Source organism: Cherax quadricarinatus, chromosome 50, assembly GCF_038502225.1.
Source record: "Cherax quadricarinatus isolate ZL_2023a chromosome 50, ASM3850222v1, whole genome shotgun sequence".
Classification (NCBI taxonomy): domain Eukaryota; kingdom Metazoa; phylum Arthropoda; class Malacostraca; order Decapoda; family Parastacidae; genus Cherax; species Cherax quadricarinatus.
The window spans coordinates 12753007-12771717 of NC_091341.1; the positions used below are offsets into that span (position 1 = coordinate 12753007).

The 18711-nt window shown below is 37.5% G+C and overlaps 1 protein-coding gene across 2 annotated transcripts in view; it reads left to right on the plus strand.

Moving 5' to 3' along the window:
• The window catches only part of LOC128695329 (uncharacterized), a 525149-nt gene that overhangs the window by 363387 nt on the left and 143051 nt on the right, over positions 1-18711 (plus strand). For both annotated transcript variants that reach the window (XM_070095416.1, XM_070095417.1), the window contains exons 3-4: positions 4123-4252; positions 13485-13705. In XM_070095416.1, the coding sequence (XP_069951517.1) occupies positions 4123-4252; positions 13485-13705 (351 nt within the window). The remainder of the gene's footprint in view (positions 1-4122; positions 4253-13484; positions 13706-18711) is intronic.

An 18711-nucleotide genomic window follows, 5' to 3' on the forward strand; every position in this document is an offset into this window, starting at 1 on the left:
AGAGGTTTGGGGTTTAAAGAAAAAGAATCTAACACAAAGAGGGAGTTGTCACAGTTGCTTTTTGCTGATGACACTGTGGTTTTGGGAGATTCTAAATAGAAGTTGCAGAGGCTGGTGGATGAGTTTGGTAGGGTATGTAAAAGAAGAAAATTGAAACTGAATATAGGAAATAGTAAGGTGATGAGGATAACAAAAAAAATAGGTAACGAAAGACTGGATATCTGGTTGGAGGGAGAGAGTATGGAGAAGGTGAATGCATTCAGATATTTGAGAGTGGACGTGTCAGCAGATGGATCTATGAAAGATGAGGCGAATCATAGAATTAGCGAGAGGAAAAGGTGAGTGGTGCACTGTGGAGTCTGTGGAAACAAAGAACTTTGTTCATGGAAGCAAAGAAGGGAATGTATGAGAGTATAGTTAAACCAACGCTCTTATATGGGTGTGAAGCATGCGTTGTGAGTATTGCAACAAGGAGAAGGCTGCAGGCAGTGGAGATGTGTCTGAGGGCAATGTGTGGTGTGAATATAATGCAAAGAATTCGTAGTTTGGAAATTAAGAGGAGGTGCTGGATTACCAAACCTCTTATCCAGAGAGCTGAGAGGGGTTGTTGAGGTGGTTAGGGCACGTAGAGAGGATGGAACAAATCAGAATGACTTCGAGAGTGTATAAATCTGTAGTGGAGGAAAGGTGGGGTAGAGGTCGGCCTAAGAAAGGTTGAAGATCCCTTCAACCTTTAAAAGAGGTTAAAGGAGGTTATTTTGTGTGAGGGGCTTGAACTTCCAGCAAAAACGCGAATGGAGTGAATGGAGACAAATAGTTTTTCGGACTTGACGTGCTGAAGGAGTGTGAGCAGGGTAATGTTTATGAAGGGATTCAGGGAAACCGGCAGGCCGGCCTTGAATCCTGGAGATGGGAAGAACAGTGCCTGCACTCTGAAGGAGGGGTGTTAATGTTGCAATTTTATAGCTGCAATAACAATAATAAGAAAAAAAACTAATTAACGCCATCAGTTTAACCTTTACAAACAATTAAAAAAATATTTTGAAACCTAAAGTGCCTTCAAAAATTTGCCTTCCCTCCTTCAAGAAAAACATATCCCAGGGTTGTACTACCTTCGAGATGGTGCAGCTGTGCTCTCTAATCAGCTTGTCTGTGGACACTCCTCCTATCGTTTGTTTCTCAATTTTAGAGTACTCACAGAGAAATTAAGGATAAGCAAAAGGAAATCTCCAGATTTTACACACACACATACATACACACACAGAAATACATACAAACACAGACACACGTTAACATTTTTTATACATGTTGGTGCATTAGAAGTTTACAACCTCCTTGCACTATTGTTTTGATTGTTTTTGCATGCATTGAGGTAAGGGGCTGGGCTTATGAGGTTATTGATATCAAGTGAAGTCTCGTCACAGCCTGTTGCCCAACACAATAGCGACCTCTTGTACTCAGACCCGATGGCAGTCACAAGCGCACTTGTGGATTCACGATGTTACCATGGAAAGACGGTAAGCAGATTGCGTTGGATTACACCTACAAAATTCTGAAGCTGAAGCGGATGGTGCCGCCAGTGGACTGGCATCATGCAATAACTTGGTAGCATACCTTAAATAGGGCTGGGAATTGAAATGAACCGAGGTAGAATAACAACTCTTCCTGTAAAAGTGAAGTGTGCAAAAAAAATCATTCCAAATAGGGTTTGAGACTCTCGGATCCTGGAACATGTATACATTCAGGGTTTCTGAAAGAGCTGGGTGACAAACTAGTCGAGGAAACCAAGGACATCAGGGCGACCAGCTTCCTTTTCCACAGACTCAGTGTGGTACTCCATTGAGGAAATGCTTGCAAGATTCTGAACACGAGGCTCTCCGTTGTCTTCAAAAGGGAACTTAAAAAGTTCCTCTCATCAGTACCTGATCAACTAGACTGTGATGGATAAGTTGGTCTGAGTGGGGAAACTGGATGAATCATTGAAGATATAGCTCGTAACGTCATGCAGATTTATGTATTATGCATTTAATTTCATAAATGTATTTGTTTTTATGCAGATATCAAAAATAATGCATATTGGAGAGGATGGGGACTAAAATATTAAAAAAACGCAGGAAGTACATTATGCTCTTCTCCGAGGCTGTGGGTCCCCAGCTGGTGCTAGCTAGAACTTCTCTCTCTCTCTCTCTCTCTCTCTCTCTCTCTCTCTCTCTCTCTCTCTCTCTCTCTCTCTCTCTCTCTCTCTCTCTCTCTCTCTCTCTCACACACACACACACACACACACACACACACACACACACACACACACACACACCTACTTGGTTCTCAGCCTCTTCGTTTCAATCAAGCTGTCGATGACCGTGCTCCCGAGAGTTCAAGGTAATTGGAATAAACAGCTGCTTAAGCCCATTTCGCACGACACCTTGTATCCGCTTCATGTTTTATGCAAAAAAATCCCCTTTAACGTCTGGAGATAAGATTTTTAATGACCAATGCTCATTTTTGTAGACGGTGCTCTCCGTTTGAGATTATTAATATTATTATTATTATTATTATTATTATTATTATTATTATTATTATTATTATTACTTTTATTATTGTCCATAATATTGCTTTTTCTCTCTCTCTCTCTCTCTCTCACCATCCAAACACAAACTATTTTGATCACCTTCCTAGAAAACGCTGCCAAAGATGGAACAAGTCGTGCCTTCCATTTCGTTTCCTCCTTTCACCTGACATCCGTTCCATTCACGCTAACACCCCTTTCCCCTGGCCCTCTCACTCTCTCTCTCCCCCATGCTCCTCTATTCCTTTTTTACGGGGCTATATCTCCAAAACCACCTTTGGTCACTTGCACTAGCAGCCATTGATTAACCATTTCCCGTCCCGGTTTAGGTTCATCCATGTTTGTGTGAAGGTTCGCGCCCCTCGTCCACACGGGTTTGAATGTCCCTGTGGTGCTCCCATCAGCTCCCTGCATCCTGGCCCACAGATAGAGATTTCATCGACAAGCTTCAGTAGTGTGTAAAGATTGGTGAATAAGACGCATGTGCAACACCTAGATACCCAAGTGTAGAAGATGTGCCCTGGTCATCAAGTTATCAGTAATATATGCCTATCATCTAATTATCATATACATATATCAGTTTTTCAAGAAACACGGGTCAAAGATGTAAGACCTTCATTGGAACGTTTCATCCAACAATATGCGTTTTTAAACTGCTTGATAAAGCCTAATGTTGCGTGAAACATTGTTGAAATGAAGGTCCCCTCAGCAAGTGTGTCTTCGTTACCAACTGCTGCAGCCTGCCACTGTCTCCACTTTTTAGTTTGTTGAAATGGGCGTCGGTATGAAGTCGAAATATGCTGTATTCCTTCATATGGTTGTTTCACTGTTTTCGTTACAGCTCTTCCCTCAACGAGATTAATGATGTTCTTTACCCACAGTAAACATATTATCTTAGCTTACTATAGTAACTGAGAAACTCACGGTGAGACACACAAGAAGCAAGAAATGAGGAAGCAGCTCTGTATATTGATCGGTAACCCACGTTCTCTACAACAGGAATAATTTCGCAATAATTTCGCCAAAATCATTCTGAACCTAACGAAAAAGATATATTTCACTGTGTTTGTTTAGTAGTATTAAATTATTGTAAACAAATCTAAAATTTATTTAGTTGGGTTAGGCTAAAATAAATTACGCTTGTTATAATAAGGTTAGGTAAGTTTTCTAAGTTCCTTTTGGTGCAAAATTATAAATTTTTACATCAACATTAATGAAAAAAATATATCCTTAAACATATAAGAGAAAATTTTAGAAAGGACTTAATTTTAAATGAGTTCTTGCTAATTGGCCAGTTTTACCTATTAGGCACGGCATTATATATATATATATATATATATATATATATATATATATATATATATATATATATATATATATATATATATATATATATATATATATTAACTAACATTTTTAGGAAATTCCCCCTCTTTCACGCTCTCTTTAGAGCGAAAGGTTGTCCCCTTTTATCTGCTACATTTATCTTGCCTTCATTTCTGTCGATAGTTAAGACCTTCAGCCAAATGACCAAGTGTTGTGTTGTTGGCCCACAGCACCGCTGGTGGCCGTGTATGCAGTGAGAGGTCAGACAACATATCTTCCCTGTAACCTCACCACCGCCCCGGAAGACCCTGTCATACTGGTTCTCTGGTACAAGAACGGCACTAAAACACCCGTCTTCAGGTAAGCTCTCTTGTTCTATCCTTGTTTGCGTCTCTGCAGATAAACACACTGATTGATGAAAGGGAAATATATGCAGCACCTGTTTTTTCTTTTATATTAAGACATTTTCCCATGTTCAGCAAAATTTATGAATCTAAAGCCTGCTATGCAGGCGAAACGTCTCTCCGTGTATATGTATATATATATATATATATATATATATATATATATATATATATATATATATATATATATATATATATATATATATATATATATATATATATATAAAATATAGGGAGGTACCACCTCTAGAACTGTCATAGGGACCCTCATCCTCAGAGAAAAGAATAAACTTGCTTCAGGGAAAACTCAAGGTTTTCCCTGAAGCTGTTTGAGAATTTATATATATATATATATATATATATATATATATATATATATATATATATATATATATATATATATATATATATATATATATATATATGTGTGTGTGTGTGTGTGTGTGTTTCGTGCCGAATAGGCAGAACTTGCGATCTTGGCTTAAATAGCAACGCTCAACTTGCCATATACGACAAGTGAAAATTTGTGTATGCAATAATTTCGCCAAAATTATTCTGAACCTAACGAAAAAAATATGTTTCACTGTGTTTGTTTAGTATTAAATTATGGTAAACAAATCTAAAATATATTTAGTTGGGTTAGGCTAAAATAAATTTAGCTTGATATAATAAGGTTAGGTAAGTTTTCTAAGTTCCTTTTGGTGCAAAATTATAAATTTTTAAATCAACATTAATGAAAAAAATATATCTTTAAACGTATAAGAGAAAATTTTAGAAAGGACTTAATTTTAAATGAGTTCTTGCTAATTGGCCAGTTTTACATATTCGGCACGACATATATATATATATATATATATATATATATATATATATATATATATATATATATATATATATATATAAAGATAGGCGTTGCTTATGTCTAATTCATCAATCTGTGGGTATTATACCTTAGATCTAATGATTCGAAGACACAAGTTGCAAAATAAGCTTTTTATTGGGAAACATTTCGCTTTGTAGAACTTTAAGTCCCAGTAAAAGTTGTTTCTTTAACGTGTATCTCTGTTTTCCTACTTGTCGACAATACACTATGTCTTCCACCCTGTTTGTGTGTCATGCAATTTATGTTTTAGAATGTGTGTCTGTTTTTTCTCACCGATTACCTTGTATATTGTGAGCACGACCTGTTTTATGTTCACCTGTTTACCCTGCCTTCCACACCTTCCTTTTACCCATCGCCAGCACCCCCTCTCTCTCTCTCTCTCTCTCTCTCTCTCTCTCTCTCTCTCTCTCTTACATAGGGTTTGACAAGGTTAGGTTAAGGATCCCTAGCTTTATTGGCAAGCTAAGAGCTGTTTCATACATCAGCTCATTTGAAAGCATTTTTATTGCTATGAGACATACAAGAAAGGAACTGGATGAAGTTGGAGCCATCTCTCTCTCTCTCTCGCTCTCTCTCTCTCTCTCTCTCTCTCTCTCTCTCTCTCTCTCTCTCTCTCTCTCTCTCTCTCTCTCTCTCTCTCTCTCTCTTGGTACCTGGGCTTTACAGTGTGATGCTGACTTGAGCCTGCGAGGAATAGGTTAAAATTCTTATGTTCATGTATGTTTAAAGATACGCTTTCCTTATTATTATTAAAGGAGTCAAATTTTCTACCAGATCTTTACACAGAGCGAAATCACTTTTTTTTTCATCTTCTGGATGACTAAGAAATTTTTACAGTGAAATATATTTTTATTAAGAAAGAAAAAAATGGATCCTACTAATGTTCACTGAAGAGATAATCTTTGTTCTTTCCGTCACTGAAAAACGGCATTTGAAGAAGTTATCGAACAGCAGATATAGTTATCTATGACACTCCCTACGAGCGTGGATGCTTCAGCACAGGTGATGGTAGAGGATCGACCCTACGTCCAGTAATTTTGAGACACTGTCACCTCGTGTCTCAAAAAGGAACGATGAAATCCATAAACATCGATTCAGAAATAAAACCAAATATGAAATTTATATTTACAAATGCAGATATATGTCTCAACACCAGCTTTGGTAGCAAGGTGGTTTAAGTTGTTACTTTTTTCCCCTTGATGTGAAGCATTGAATCCGTGCGAAAGATTCTGTAAGTGAAGCTTTTGTTGCTGCGAGCATGTAACAGGAGAGAACATGGGAGTACATGGAGAAGACAGATAGCTGTGCTCTACATGGCCACACCAAGAGTAACTTATTGATGGTATAATATATGGACAGGTTGATATATAAGACCAATTTACAACAATTTGTATACTGATTACCGAAACATGCCGGTAGTTCAAGAGGTTTCTTCAGTGTATTACAGGTGAATTCAACGGTGGAAGAAGTAGTAGATTTGACGTTATCAGTCCGTTGGTCTTGGCGACTGGCGAAAGTTGTTTTCCAGGCGAAACGTTCCTGTAATAAAGATAGATACCCAAGTGTTGCATATAATTCTAAGTCATCACATAGGCTGATAGTTCAGAAGAACTATCTAGATCTATCTAGAATAAGAATTCTCATGTATTATCAAAGAGAAGAAGTTATGGGTAGACAAGCTTAGGATGAAAACATTCTTTAACGGCCCTCACCTCGAGTGTTCAAAAGGTTTGAAACAAGAACTTAGAACTTAAAGGGACTGAAACTCATTGGATAAGTGAGAAATGGTATGATGATACCGACAAGATGTGGTAAAAGACAATTATCTACAGTTCAGGACATTTATTAGAAGGAACTCTTCGCACTAGTGGCTATTTCAGTTGTAATATAGGGATAACTAAGAACGAGCATATATAAAGGCAGGAGTCAGGTGGAAAGCGGCTTTCCACCGTACTCCTGCCCTTATATACACTCACGAGAGGGTAGTAGTGCTACAGGAGCTGCTGCCGGGTCACCACATTGAGAAGACCCGGGCCAGGAGCCGTCCTGGCGAACCTACCCGTACCTGTAGTAGTACGACTACTACTACTACTACTACTACTACTACCCTCTCGTTGCTTTCCACCTGATTCCTGCCTCTGTATATATGTACTCGTTCTTAGGACTGAAGAAGCCACTAGTGGCGAAATTTTTTCTCTAATAAATGTCCTGATTGGACGTGTTTTTTTTTTTGTGTGTTGTTTTTATAGCCCATGTGGTTTAGCGCTTCTTTTTTTATTATAATAATAATGTACGTGTTTTTTTTTCATATCATTAGATAAGATTATCATTTTAGATTACTGGAATTGTTCGTAAGTTCGCGTCCAAATGATGTATTACAGAAAGTAGTCAAGAGAGCAACCACGTTACAGATCAAGATTTATCGGGACGATGTTTCGCCCTGTGTAAAGCTATATCATGACCTGATAAAGAACAAAAAGGCATAATACCATGACTTGAACAATACACAAGTAACCCACACATAGGAGAAAGAAGCTTATGACGACGTTGAGGTCCGACTTGGACCACTGAGTAGTCACACTTCATAAAGCTCAACACAGAATGAAACATTGTTCCATAATTACTATGTTCTGCAATGTGTCCATTTTCTTCACGTAGGGGAAATTAATACTCGAACTGTGATGCCGGTGATCTATTGAGATCATAGGATTGTTCCCGCTGTTTCTCTAATCTTGAAGACACTTTACAACAAGGAGGGTGGTGAATTGCAATGGTACCAGATACATCGACAAATCGAAGGCTTATTGATGCTACGGCTCGCAAAAGAGACCTGCCGCCCCTCCTGCACCAGGGAAGGAACTTTAATGATAACCCTTAATCTAAGCAAATGGAGCTACCCTCTCCATCTTTGGATCGAATCTGATTGCCTTCGATTTCCCCAAAGCTGTACGACCCCCTTGCGTTTCAGTGCTTCCCCATGAATGTGATAGCATTTCCAGATACTAAAGAACAATAGGCTATCAATTCTGGCTATTTGAGCCATAGTTAAAGTAATTTTTGAAGGTAATATTTAAAAATTATTCCATAATTATATTTGGAGAAAGAGAGATTTGAGTGGGGAAAAAATCTAGTTTACTCACTAATGCTCCAATTTAAGTAAATAATTTTACATTGCTACTGATATTAGGGAATATAATTTTTAATTTAGCGCGAATTTGTGGAATTCAATTTTCACCTTATTAACGAGCGCTTTGATTAAAATAATTGAAGTAGGCCCAACAATGCTGCAACAGCAATGATGAGGAAAGAAGAAGAGAGACAGAGAGGGAGAAAAAAGGCAGTATGAGAGAGAGAGAGAGAGAGAGAGAGAGAGAGAGATTTCAAATGAGCCTATGTAGGCAACAGCTCTTAGCTTGTAAATAAAATTAAGAACCCTAAACCTAGCCTTGCAAAACCTTGTGTAAAAATGAGAGAGGGAGAATAAAAACATAACTAAAAGCGCCGTTCTTTAAACCCCATAAGTTTTCTAAGATTCTTTTGATGCAAAATTAAAAATTTTTACATTAACATTAATGAAAAAAAATATATCTTTAAACGTATAAGAGAAAATTTTAGAAAGGACTTAATTTTAAATGAGTTCTTGCTAATTGACCAGTTTTACATATTCGGCACGGCATATATATATATATATATATATATATATATATATATATATATATATATATATATATATATATATATATATATATATATATTGTAGCCACGAAAGAGTGGTATTCAATCAATAACAACACTGCGACTAGCCGGGGGATCGAACCAGTGTTGTTTTAGCCCTCCTCATGGCGAGTGGCAGTTCACGACACACTAACCCACTGGACCATTCAATCCTACAAAGATAAACGCACCCAGCAGAGCTAGTTGTTGTACCGTGATCCGAGGACATACGATGGTGTGGGTGCCTCAGACGTAATTTCATTCTGCTCCCCGTTTTTCGGCAAGAAGAGCCTTGCTATTTAAGCCAAAATCACAGGTTTTACCTATTATGCACGATATATATATATATATATATATATATATATATATATATATATATATATATATATATATATATATATATATATATATATATATATATATATATATATATATAGGTTACGCAGGAGGGATTTTTAAAAATTTCCAGAGCCAACGATTATATATTTCAATTCATATTCATAGTCATACAAGCCTCGATTCCAATATTCCAGTAACTGGATTTTCCATTTTCCAGTCTATTGCTTAATTCTCGACTCCCGAAGGTCTCTCTTTTTATTTTCGTCGCTGCAGGTAGTGCATATGATTGACTGTGCCTCTGTCTCACTGTCTATCTCTGTCACACTCCCCCCATCTATCAGTCTGATTGTGCTTCTCTCTGTCTCTACTTCATTCTGGTCATTCACTCACATTAACCTTGTCATTCTTTCACATTTTGAGTCCTGGAGGCTAGTGCAAATTTAATCAGTTTCTATAATTAAAATAAAACACAGTGTGCTCAGGATACATTTGTTTTGCTATACAACTGAGAACGTTCATTGTGAGCAAGTGTAAACCAAGTCAAACTGCATAGGAGTGAGTTTTCTAAATTTCTTTCTATACCTCGTGTGCAATATATATATATATATATATATATATATATATATATATATATATATATATATATATATATATATATATATATATATATATATATATATATATATGCAATAAGATCACAGTAAACAGGTGATTTCAGAATATGCAAAACAACCACTCTGAAAGAATAGAGAAATTCCAAGCGCTTTCGTGACTACTCACATTATCAAGGAACTATTGATAATGTGAGTAGTCACGAAAGCGCTTGGAATTTCTCTATTCTTTCAGAGTGGTTGTTTTGCATATATATATATATATATATATATATATATATATATATATATATATATATATATATATATATATATATATGCACATGTATGCATGCACAGTAATGGGCTTTCTCTAACAGCAGCCAGAGTGGCTAGTTGTATGGCCACCCTCAGCGTCTATCTCAGAGTGGCTAGTTGTATGGCCACCCTCAGCGTCTATCTCAGAGTGGCCAGTTGTATGGCCACCTTCAGCGTCTATCTCAGAGTGGCCAGTTCCATTTTCTTGGAACAAAATTTTTTTCAGCGTCTATCTCAGAGTGGCCAGTTGTATGGCCACCCTCAGCGTCTATCTCAGAGTGGCCAGTTCCATTTTCTTGGAACAAAATTTTTTCTAAGACTTATATTTCTGGCGGTTGAAATTTTGGTTTTATTTTCCCAAGAGTTTATTTTCAATCCATTTACTTGGATCAGTTTTTTTTAAAGTCTTATAATTTTCGGCATACTTAATCCCACTATGGGTATCCCTAGGGTAATAGACCCGGAGGGATCTATTACGCTAGGGATACCTCAGTTTCTTTGACAATTTTTTTTTTTTTAAGAATTCAGTAGATGAAATTTCGGTTTCATTACCCAAAGAGTTATTTTCACTTCATTTCCATATATCAATACTTTTCCCACAATTTATATATGTAAATGGGATTTTTTTTCAGTGATAATTACGTATAAATGTTAGTGACAATTAAATGTAGGTAATATTGCCCTTGGAATTTCATTTAAAACTTATTATTAAAGACAGAGTAAAATTAGTGTTGTTATGCAGTGTTCTCAACCATAATTCATTTGTACATAAGATTCATTTTACCGATTCAGTGTACCAATTCAATGAATTGTATCTCCCATGGTGTAATTATCGTATTCTACCAAGGGTAAACAAGTGACCTGACCACTTATGCGGATCTTGAGGTACAGCTCCTGGTCCCAAAATATATATGCAAGTGACCCGACCAATTTTGTGGGCTTTAATATACAGTTTCAGATCCCCAAGGGTAAGGAGGTAAGCATATTCAACACAGGTCAGCATTATTGTGGTCAGCATGATAAATACAATACAAATTTTTACCACAACTTCAAGAGTACATACACTGGTGTACAATGGTGATGTTACTCGTTTTAAAATAAATTCTTCATGGTAAAATATACAAGTTTTAGTTCTCATTGAGGTATATACATTGTTAGTGAAGATTATCCTAGTTTATTCTTCTGCATTTTGGGGGTATATCAGGATGGCTATATCCTAAAGAAGCATTGATATCTAAGAAGCGCTTCTTATCATCAAAGGCAGACAAACCTCTTTTTTAATCATAACTGTACACATTTGCCCCTTCACATTACTAACTGATTTGCACTTAGTTTCCTTATCTGGATTAGACGAAACATTCTTACAGCGAGCAAGAGTTAATAATGGCATGAAACTGGATGGGATTCCCGTTACTCTACCGATATTTCCCATCTCACCATCCAGCTTTACAGAATACATTACCGAGTTAATATTATAATGTGTCACTTCAGAAATGTGTACAGTTAAGATTAAAAAGAGGGGTTTGTCTGTCATTGATCAAAAGTTCGTCTTAAATATCAGCGCTTCCTTAAGATATGAGCACCTATGTATATCCCCAAAATGCAGATGATTGTACTAGGATAATATACACCCTGATATAAAAATAATGCCTGTAGTTGTGTAACACTGTATATATCTAAATGATGCAGATTATAAGTTGGATAAAGAATGAAGAATGTATTTAAAAAATTGTATATAATGCCACCATTGTACTTAAATGTATAACATGTATTTTTGTAAGTGTCAATAACCGTTTAACATGTCAATAAAATAATTTGTAATTATTTTATTTACCATGCTTACCACAATGAAGCTTACCTGTGTCTGAATATGGTTACTTCCATACATGTTAAGAATACCTAAATATTTATGTGGTTACGCCCTCTAAAATGGAGACCAGGAGCTGTATCATAAGATCCTCATAAATGGTCAGGTCACCTGCTTACCCTTAGAAACCAGGAACTGTACCCTAATATTAGTGGCTAAATCTTGAAATATATACCTTATACGTTTGGTAGAATGCTGTAATTGGTATCAAGGGAGGTACACTTCATTGAAATGGTACACTGAGTATACCTATAGTACACTGCATATACCTATGGTACAATGCATGTAACATCGGAATCACAATTCACTGAATTACTCAATTGAACCTAAAGTACAAATGGATTACGGTTGAGCCACTAATTTTTACTCTGTCTTTAATAATACGATTTAAAATATGTATTAGACCCCGAGAGCATTATACTCTAAGAGAAAAATTATCTACATTTCCCTAACATATATATATATATATATATATCTATATATATATATATATATATATATATATATATATCTCTATATATATTATATACTTCAGAAAAAATAATCAAATTTTAATTTTTTACGAAAAACTAGGAAAAAACTGTTGATACAAAGAAATAGTGTGACGATAAACTGTTGGGAAGCCATAATTGCATCCGTGGAAGTTTTGGAAAAATTCTAGTCTACGGAGACCGCTCTGCCAGAGGAGATCACTCTGGAGAAAAAAGGAGGAGATCATGGCGTGAAAAGGGGGCATCATAAAGAAGAAAAGTCTATTACTATACATGCATACATATGCACACGTGCATATATACATGTGCTTATGCATATACATGAATAAGTATACATCAGTAAGCGCGTATATAAGCAGCCATACATGTATACATACATCCATACACACACGTCGGTACATACACATGCACACGAATATATGTTCAGACATAAACATCCACTGACACCCACACTTTGCACATACATATGCAATACAATATACTTTACATGCATTTGTAAGTATACATATTACGCACACACACACACACACACACACACACACACACACACACACACACACACACACATTTTTTAACCTCTCATTGTATTAGTATTTTATGAGTACCCTGCACTATTTAAGTTAGATTCATAGAAACAGAAGAGGTTCGGTTGATGGGATACAGGAATACCTTTCTAGGATCGTGCAGAGACCGATACAAATTTAGTTATGACTCAGTCTTTGTTACATTTCAATTTACAGGTAAATTTGTGTCGTATTTAAAAACCGTGCATGCCATCCGTGCATGCCATCTTTGAAGATAAAACTATATAGAATAGATAAACTTCTGTATTAACGAACCTTTAAAACATAATACACTAAAAGGACGTTGTATAACCAGCATGCCACTTATTATAACCATCACGCTATATCCCTCATCAGCAACACATCTTTCATTATTGCCAATAAAGATCTGCATCATTTCTTCCCTCTCTTCGCCTCCTTCAGCGTGGACTCACGAAGTCGTGGTCATCAGCAGGACGGAACAGGAAACCCGCGCGCCGCAGCCGACGGCTTCGGTGGCCGTGCAAGCTTTCAGAAGCAGCGAGGGTGGAGTTGGACGTTGGTGGTACGCGAAGTGGAGTTCAGCGACCAGGGCGAGTATCGCTGCCGCTTGGATTTCCAGTCCTCTCCCACGCACAACGCCAGAGTTCTTCTTCACGTTGTTGGTAAGTGCTGAATGACACGTCTTGACACGTGTTGCAGAGGTATGAGCAAAGCTCAAACCTCTGCAACACAACTGTCATCAAAGACATTTAATGCAGTCACAGAGGTCTATATGAAAGTGATAGTTAATCAAAGACACGAATCATAGTCATGAAACTCAGGAAGACGTATAACTCAGTAAAGGTTTAATACAGAGTTACAGACCATTGGAACAGTCCTCTAACTTACAAAACTTTTTAAAATTCTTTTAGATCAGGTTCCAAAATCGCTTTGCAAATATAGAATTCAGCTTTGTGCAACGCATACCATGGTTGTAGTCAGTTCAACCATGATGTAAGCTCACTATAAAAAATGGATGAAAAGTTGAATATTGATCATCCAATGCACAATAATAGTGAAAAACGTGAAAGTTATAACATAGCTATCGACTCTGCTTTCATCTGCGCGTTCATCCACTATTTTCAAGACGACAATGAGGGTCACAGGAATTGGAGAACGGGGAGAGAGTCTTTTGCTATTCTGTTATTTACAATCTCAACTATTATTGACACTCTCTCTGTCTGTCCGTCTGTCTGTCTGTCTCTCTCTCTCTCTCTCTCTCTCTCTCTCTCTCTCTCTCTCTCTCTCTCTCTCTCTCTCTCTCTCTCTCTCTCTCTCTCTCTCTCTCTCTCTCTCTTACTCTATAACACAGCTCTAATGCATTATAAGATAATTTTAAAAGAAAAATCACAACAAACTTTACATTTTTTCACAAGCTGACATTAGCTTAGCGAGAGGGTGGAAATTAAAACAGATATATTTTTGCTGGATGGGAGAAAATTTCACCGAGCGAGCGGAATTAACGAAACCTTTAAACTATTCTTGTTTCTCTTCCTGACTTCGTAAACACCAGAAGAGACTTTCGTGTTCTTCGTAAGCTCACAGCAGAAGAGGTTCCTCATACGACGACAACCTTAAAGCATTCTCAGAAGCTTATATGTTCATGGATTTCTCAGAGCTCTCTCACAAGCTCATGCCAGCAGAGATCTCTCAAAAGTTCTTGCCAGCAGAGCTCTCTCAGTAGCTCACACCAGCAGAGGTTCCTCACAAACTCTCTCCAGAGGAGTAAAATTGTGCTTCAGAGACGCAGCTAAAACTCCACGGGGAAAAAAAAGTTGAGAAAGTTGCGTAGTCAGGAAAAAGGTGACATGTGTATCGGGTGGGTCGACTCCGTCCAGAGTATTTACCAAGACGCGCCTGGCTGGCGACGGTCAACCCTGTTAGCGAATCAGTCAGCCAACCAGGTAACTAGTAAGCGAATCAGTCAGCCACCTAATCAACCAGTCAATCATTCGGTCAACAGCTAAGCCAGTTGGTCAGCTTCTAAACTAGTCCACCAGCCACTAACAAGTTCCTTCAGTAAATAAAAAATAAGTCACAATACCGTGACTGGAACGATACACAAATAACCCATACATAGAAGAAAGGAGCTTACGACGACGTTTCGGTCCGACTTGGACCATTTACAAAGTCACACTGACCTTGTAAATGGTCCAAGTCGGACCGAAACGTCGTCGTAGGCTTCTCTCTTCTATGTGCGGGTTATTTGTGTATAAGATCCTTCAGTTACTCAGGCAGTCAGCTATTCACTCAGCCAGTTAGACAAGTCAGTTACTCAGTCACTTGAGAAGAATATTGCGAAATCTTTTAAATATTGTTCATATTATTGGAATAATTATTAGTGTTATGTTTTTCGTTGATAAGTTGTGCCGTTGCCAATGACCATCTGGAAGTTAAATATTTTATATAAGAACATAAGAACATAAGAAAGAAGGAACACTGCAACAGGCCTACTGACCCATGCGGAGCAGGTCCATGTCTCCCCCGGATTAGACCAATGACCCCCCCCGGATTAGCCCAATGACCCACCCAGTCTGGTCACCTCCACTCAAGGATAGAGCACTGCACCAGACCCAGCAGCACAAGCTAGTCAGGTCCAACTCACACCCACCCACACCCACTCATGTATTTGTCTAACCAATTTTTAAAACTACCCAACGTTTTAGCCTGAATAACTGTACTCGGGAGTTTTTTCCACTCATCCACAACTCTATTACCAAACCAGTGCTTTCCTATATCCTTCCTGAATCCGAATTTTTCCAACTTGAAACCATTGCTGCGAGTCCTGTCTTGGCTGGAAATTTTCAGCACGCTATTGACATCCCCTTTATTTATTCCTGTTTTCCTTTTATACACCTCGATCATATCCCCCCTAATTCTACGCCTGTCGAGAGAGTGTAGATTCAGGGCCCTCAGTCTATCCTCATAGGGAAGATTTCTGATACATGGGATTATCTTTGTCATCCTCCTTTGTACGTTTTCCAGAGCATTTATATCCATTCTGTAATACGGTGACCAGAACTGAGCAGCATAGTCTAAATGAGGCCTAACCAAGGATATATAGAGTTGAAGAACAACCTGAGGACTTCTATTATTTATACTTCTAGATATGAAGCTAAGAATTCTGTTAGCTTTATTGCGCGCACTAATGCACTGTTGTCTTGGTTTTAGATTACTGCTAACCAGAACTCCTAAATCCTTTTCGCAATCAGTAGTATTAAGTTCTACATTATTTAGTTTATATGTGGCATGGTTATTTAACTGTCCAGCATTTAGAACTTTGCATTTGTCAATATTAAACTGCATCTGCCACTTCTCCGACCATTGCATCAGTCTATTCAAATCATCCTGGAGTGGTCTAGTGTCCTCATTAGAATGAATTGGACGGCCTATTTTGGTGTCATCAGCAAATTTGCTTATGTCGCTATTTATTCCCTCATCTATGTCGTTTATGTAAATTGTGAACAACAACGGTCCCAACACTGACCCCTGAGGAACACCGCTTGTGTCGTGCCCCCATTCTGATTTCTCCCCATTTATGCAAACTCTCTGCTGTCTATTTGTCAGCCATGCTTCTACCCAGGAAAAAATTTCTCCTCTTATTCCGTGTGCCTTAAGTTTCCTCAATAGTCTCTGGTGTGGAACTCTATAGAAAGCCTTACTGAAGTCCATATACACAATATCATATTCAATACCATGATCTACCTCCTCAAACACCTTAGTGAAAAAAGTTAGTAAATTCGTAAGACAGGAACGCCCCTTTGTAAAACCGTGTTGAGATTCATTAATCAATCTGTGCCTGTCAAGATGGCTACGAATTGCTTCGGCAATTATTGATTCCATAAATTTTCCCACTATTGGTCTATTGTTCGAAGCCAAGGACCTGTCACCTGCCTTGTAAATAGGTATTACATTTGCCATTTTCCACTTATCAGGCACTATGCCAGTTTGTAGTGACATGTTAAAAAGATTAGCCAAAGGTATGCTAAGTTCCTCTTTACATTCCTTTAACACCCTTGCAAACAGTTCATCAGGGCCTGGGGATTTGTTAGGTTTTAGTTTCTCTATTTGTCTGAGGACCATGTCACTAGTTACCGCAATAGTACATAGTTTATCATCATCCTGTTCTACATAATCTATTATTTCAGGAATATCGCTAGTATTTTCCTGGGTGAAAACTGAGAGGAAGTAGGTATTTAGAATTTCACACATATCCTTATCACTGTCAGTGATCTGACCAGAGTTACTCTTAGGTGGGTCAATCTTGTTCCCAATCTTACTTCTGTATACCTGAAAGAACCCTTTTGGGTTAGTCTTTGAATCTCTTGCGACCTTAGCCTCATAATCCCTTTTTGCTTTTCTTATTCCTTTCTTTATTTCTCTCTTTAATTGAATATATTGATTTCTTAACTGCCCATCCCCTCTTTTGATACGCCTATATATGCCTCTCTTTTGACCAATGAGATGTTTTAATCTATTGTTCATCCATTTGGGATCATTTTTGTTATATCTAATTTACCTACTCGGAACAAAAGTTGTCTGGTCAGCTAGAAATATGCTCTGAAAAACGTCATATTGGCAAACAAGATCACCTACCTGACCCATAGTCAGGACATCCCAATTTAGCCCACCCAGGTAATTTTTCAGTCCCATGAAGTCGGCCAAGCGAAAATCTGGGACAGAGATTTGATTGCAGTTCTCTTGGTAATTCCATGATATATTGAAACTAAGTGATTTGTGATCACTTTCCCCAAGCTCATCATTAACCTCAAGATTATTAATTAGTGAATCTTTGTTGGCAAGAACCAAGTCAAGCAGATTGTTTCCTCTAGTTGGTTCTGTCACAACCTGTTCTAAAAAGCAATCTTGAACCGTATCAAGAAAGTCACTAGACTCAAGATTTCCTGTCATATTGTTCCAATCAATTTGTCTAAAGTTAAAATTTCCCATTATGACAACATTTTCATATCTAGATGCCTTAAGAATTTCGTCCCATAACAGCTTACTGCACTCCCTATCAAGGTTTGGAGGCCTATAAATCACACCCAAAATTAATTTGTCACGTCCCTCGAGAAACTGTAGCCAAACAGATTCTGTGTTCGATGTTTCTAATCTTATATCATGTCTAAGACAACAATTTAAATTTTCTCTAACATACATCGCCACACCACCACCCTTCCTGTTGACCCTATCAGTGTGGAATAGTTTATAACCCTGTATGTTGCATTCAGAAGGCATTTCTCTATCTTTCAGGTTGAACCAGGTCTCTGTTATACCAATAATATCTATATTACCTACACTTGCAAGTAATCTTAGCTCATCTATCTTATTTCTTAGACTCCTACTATTTGTATAGTAAACCTTAAGGGAGCTAGTCACTCGTTGCCCTCTACTATCCCTCTTTGTTTGTGAATCAATTGATTTGCTATTACCAGCAACTTTATTTTGAATATTGTCTTTTAAACATATCCCTGAGGTATCCCGATAATAACTGCCGTTTTTAACCCTAATACTGCAGCCTGATTGTTTCCCACAAACACCCATACCTCTATAATCTATCAGTTTAAATTTCTAGACAAGTCATCAATTACCCTCTCAATTGAATTGGCTAATGCAACCACTCCATCCC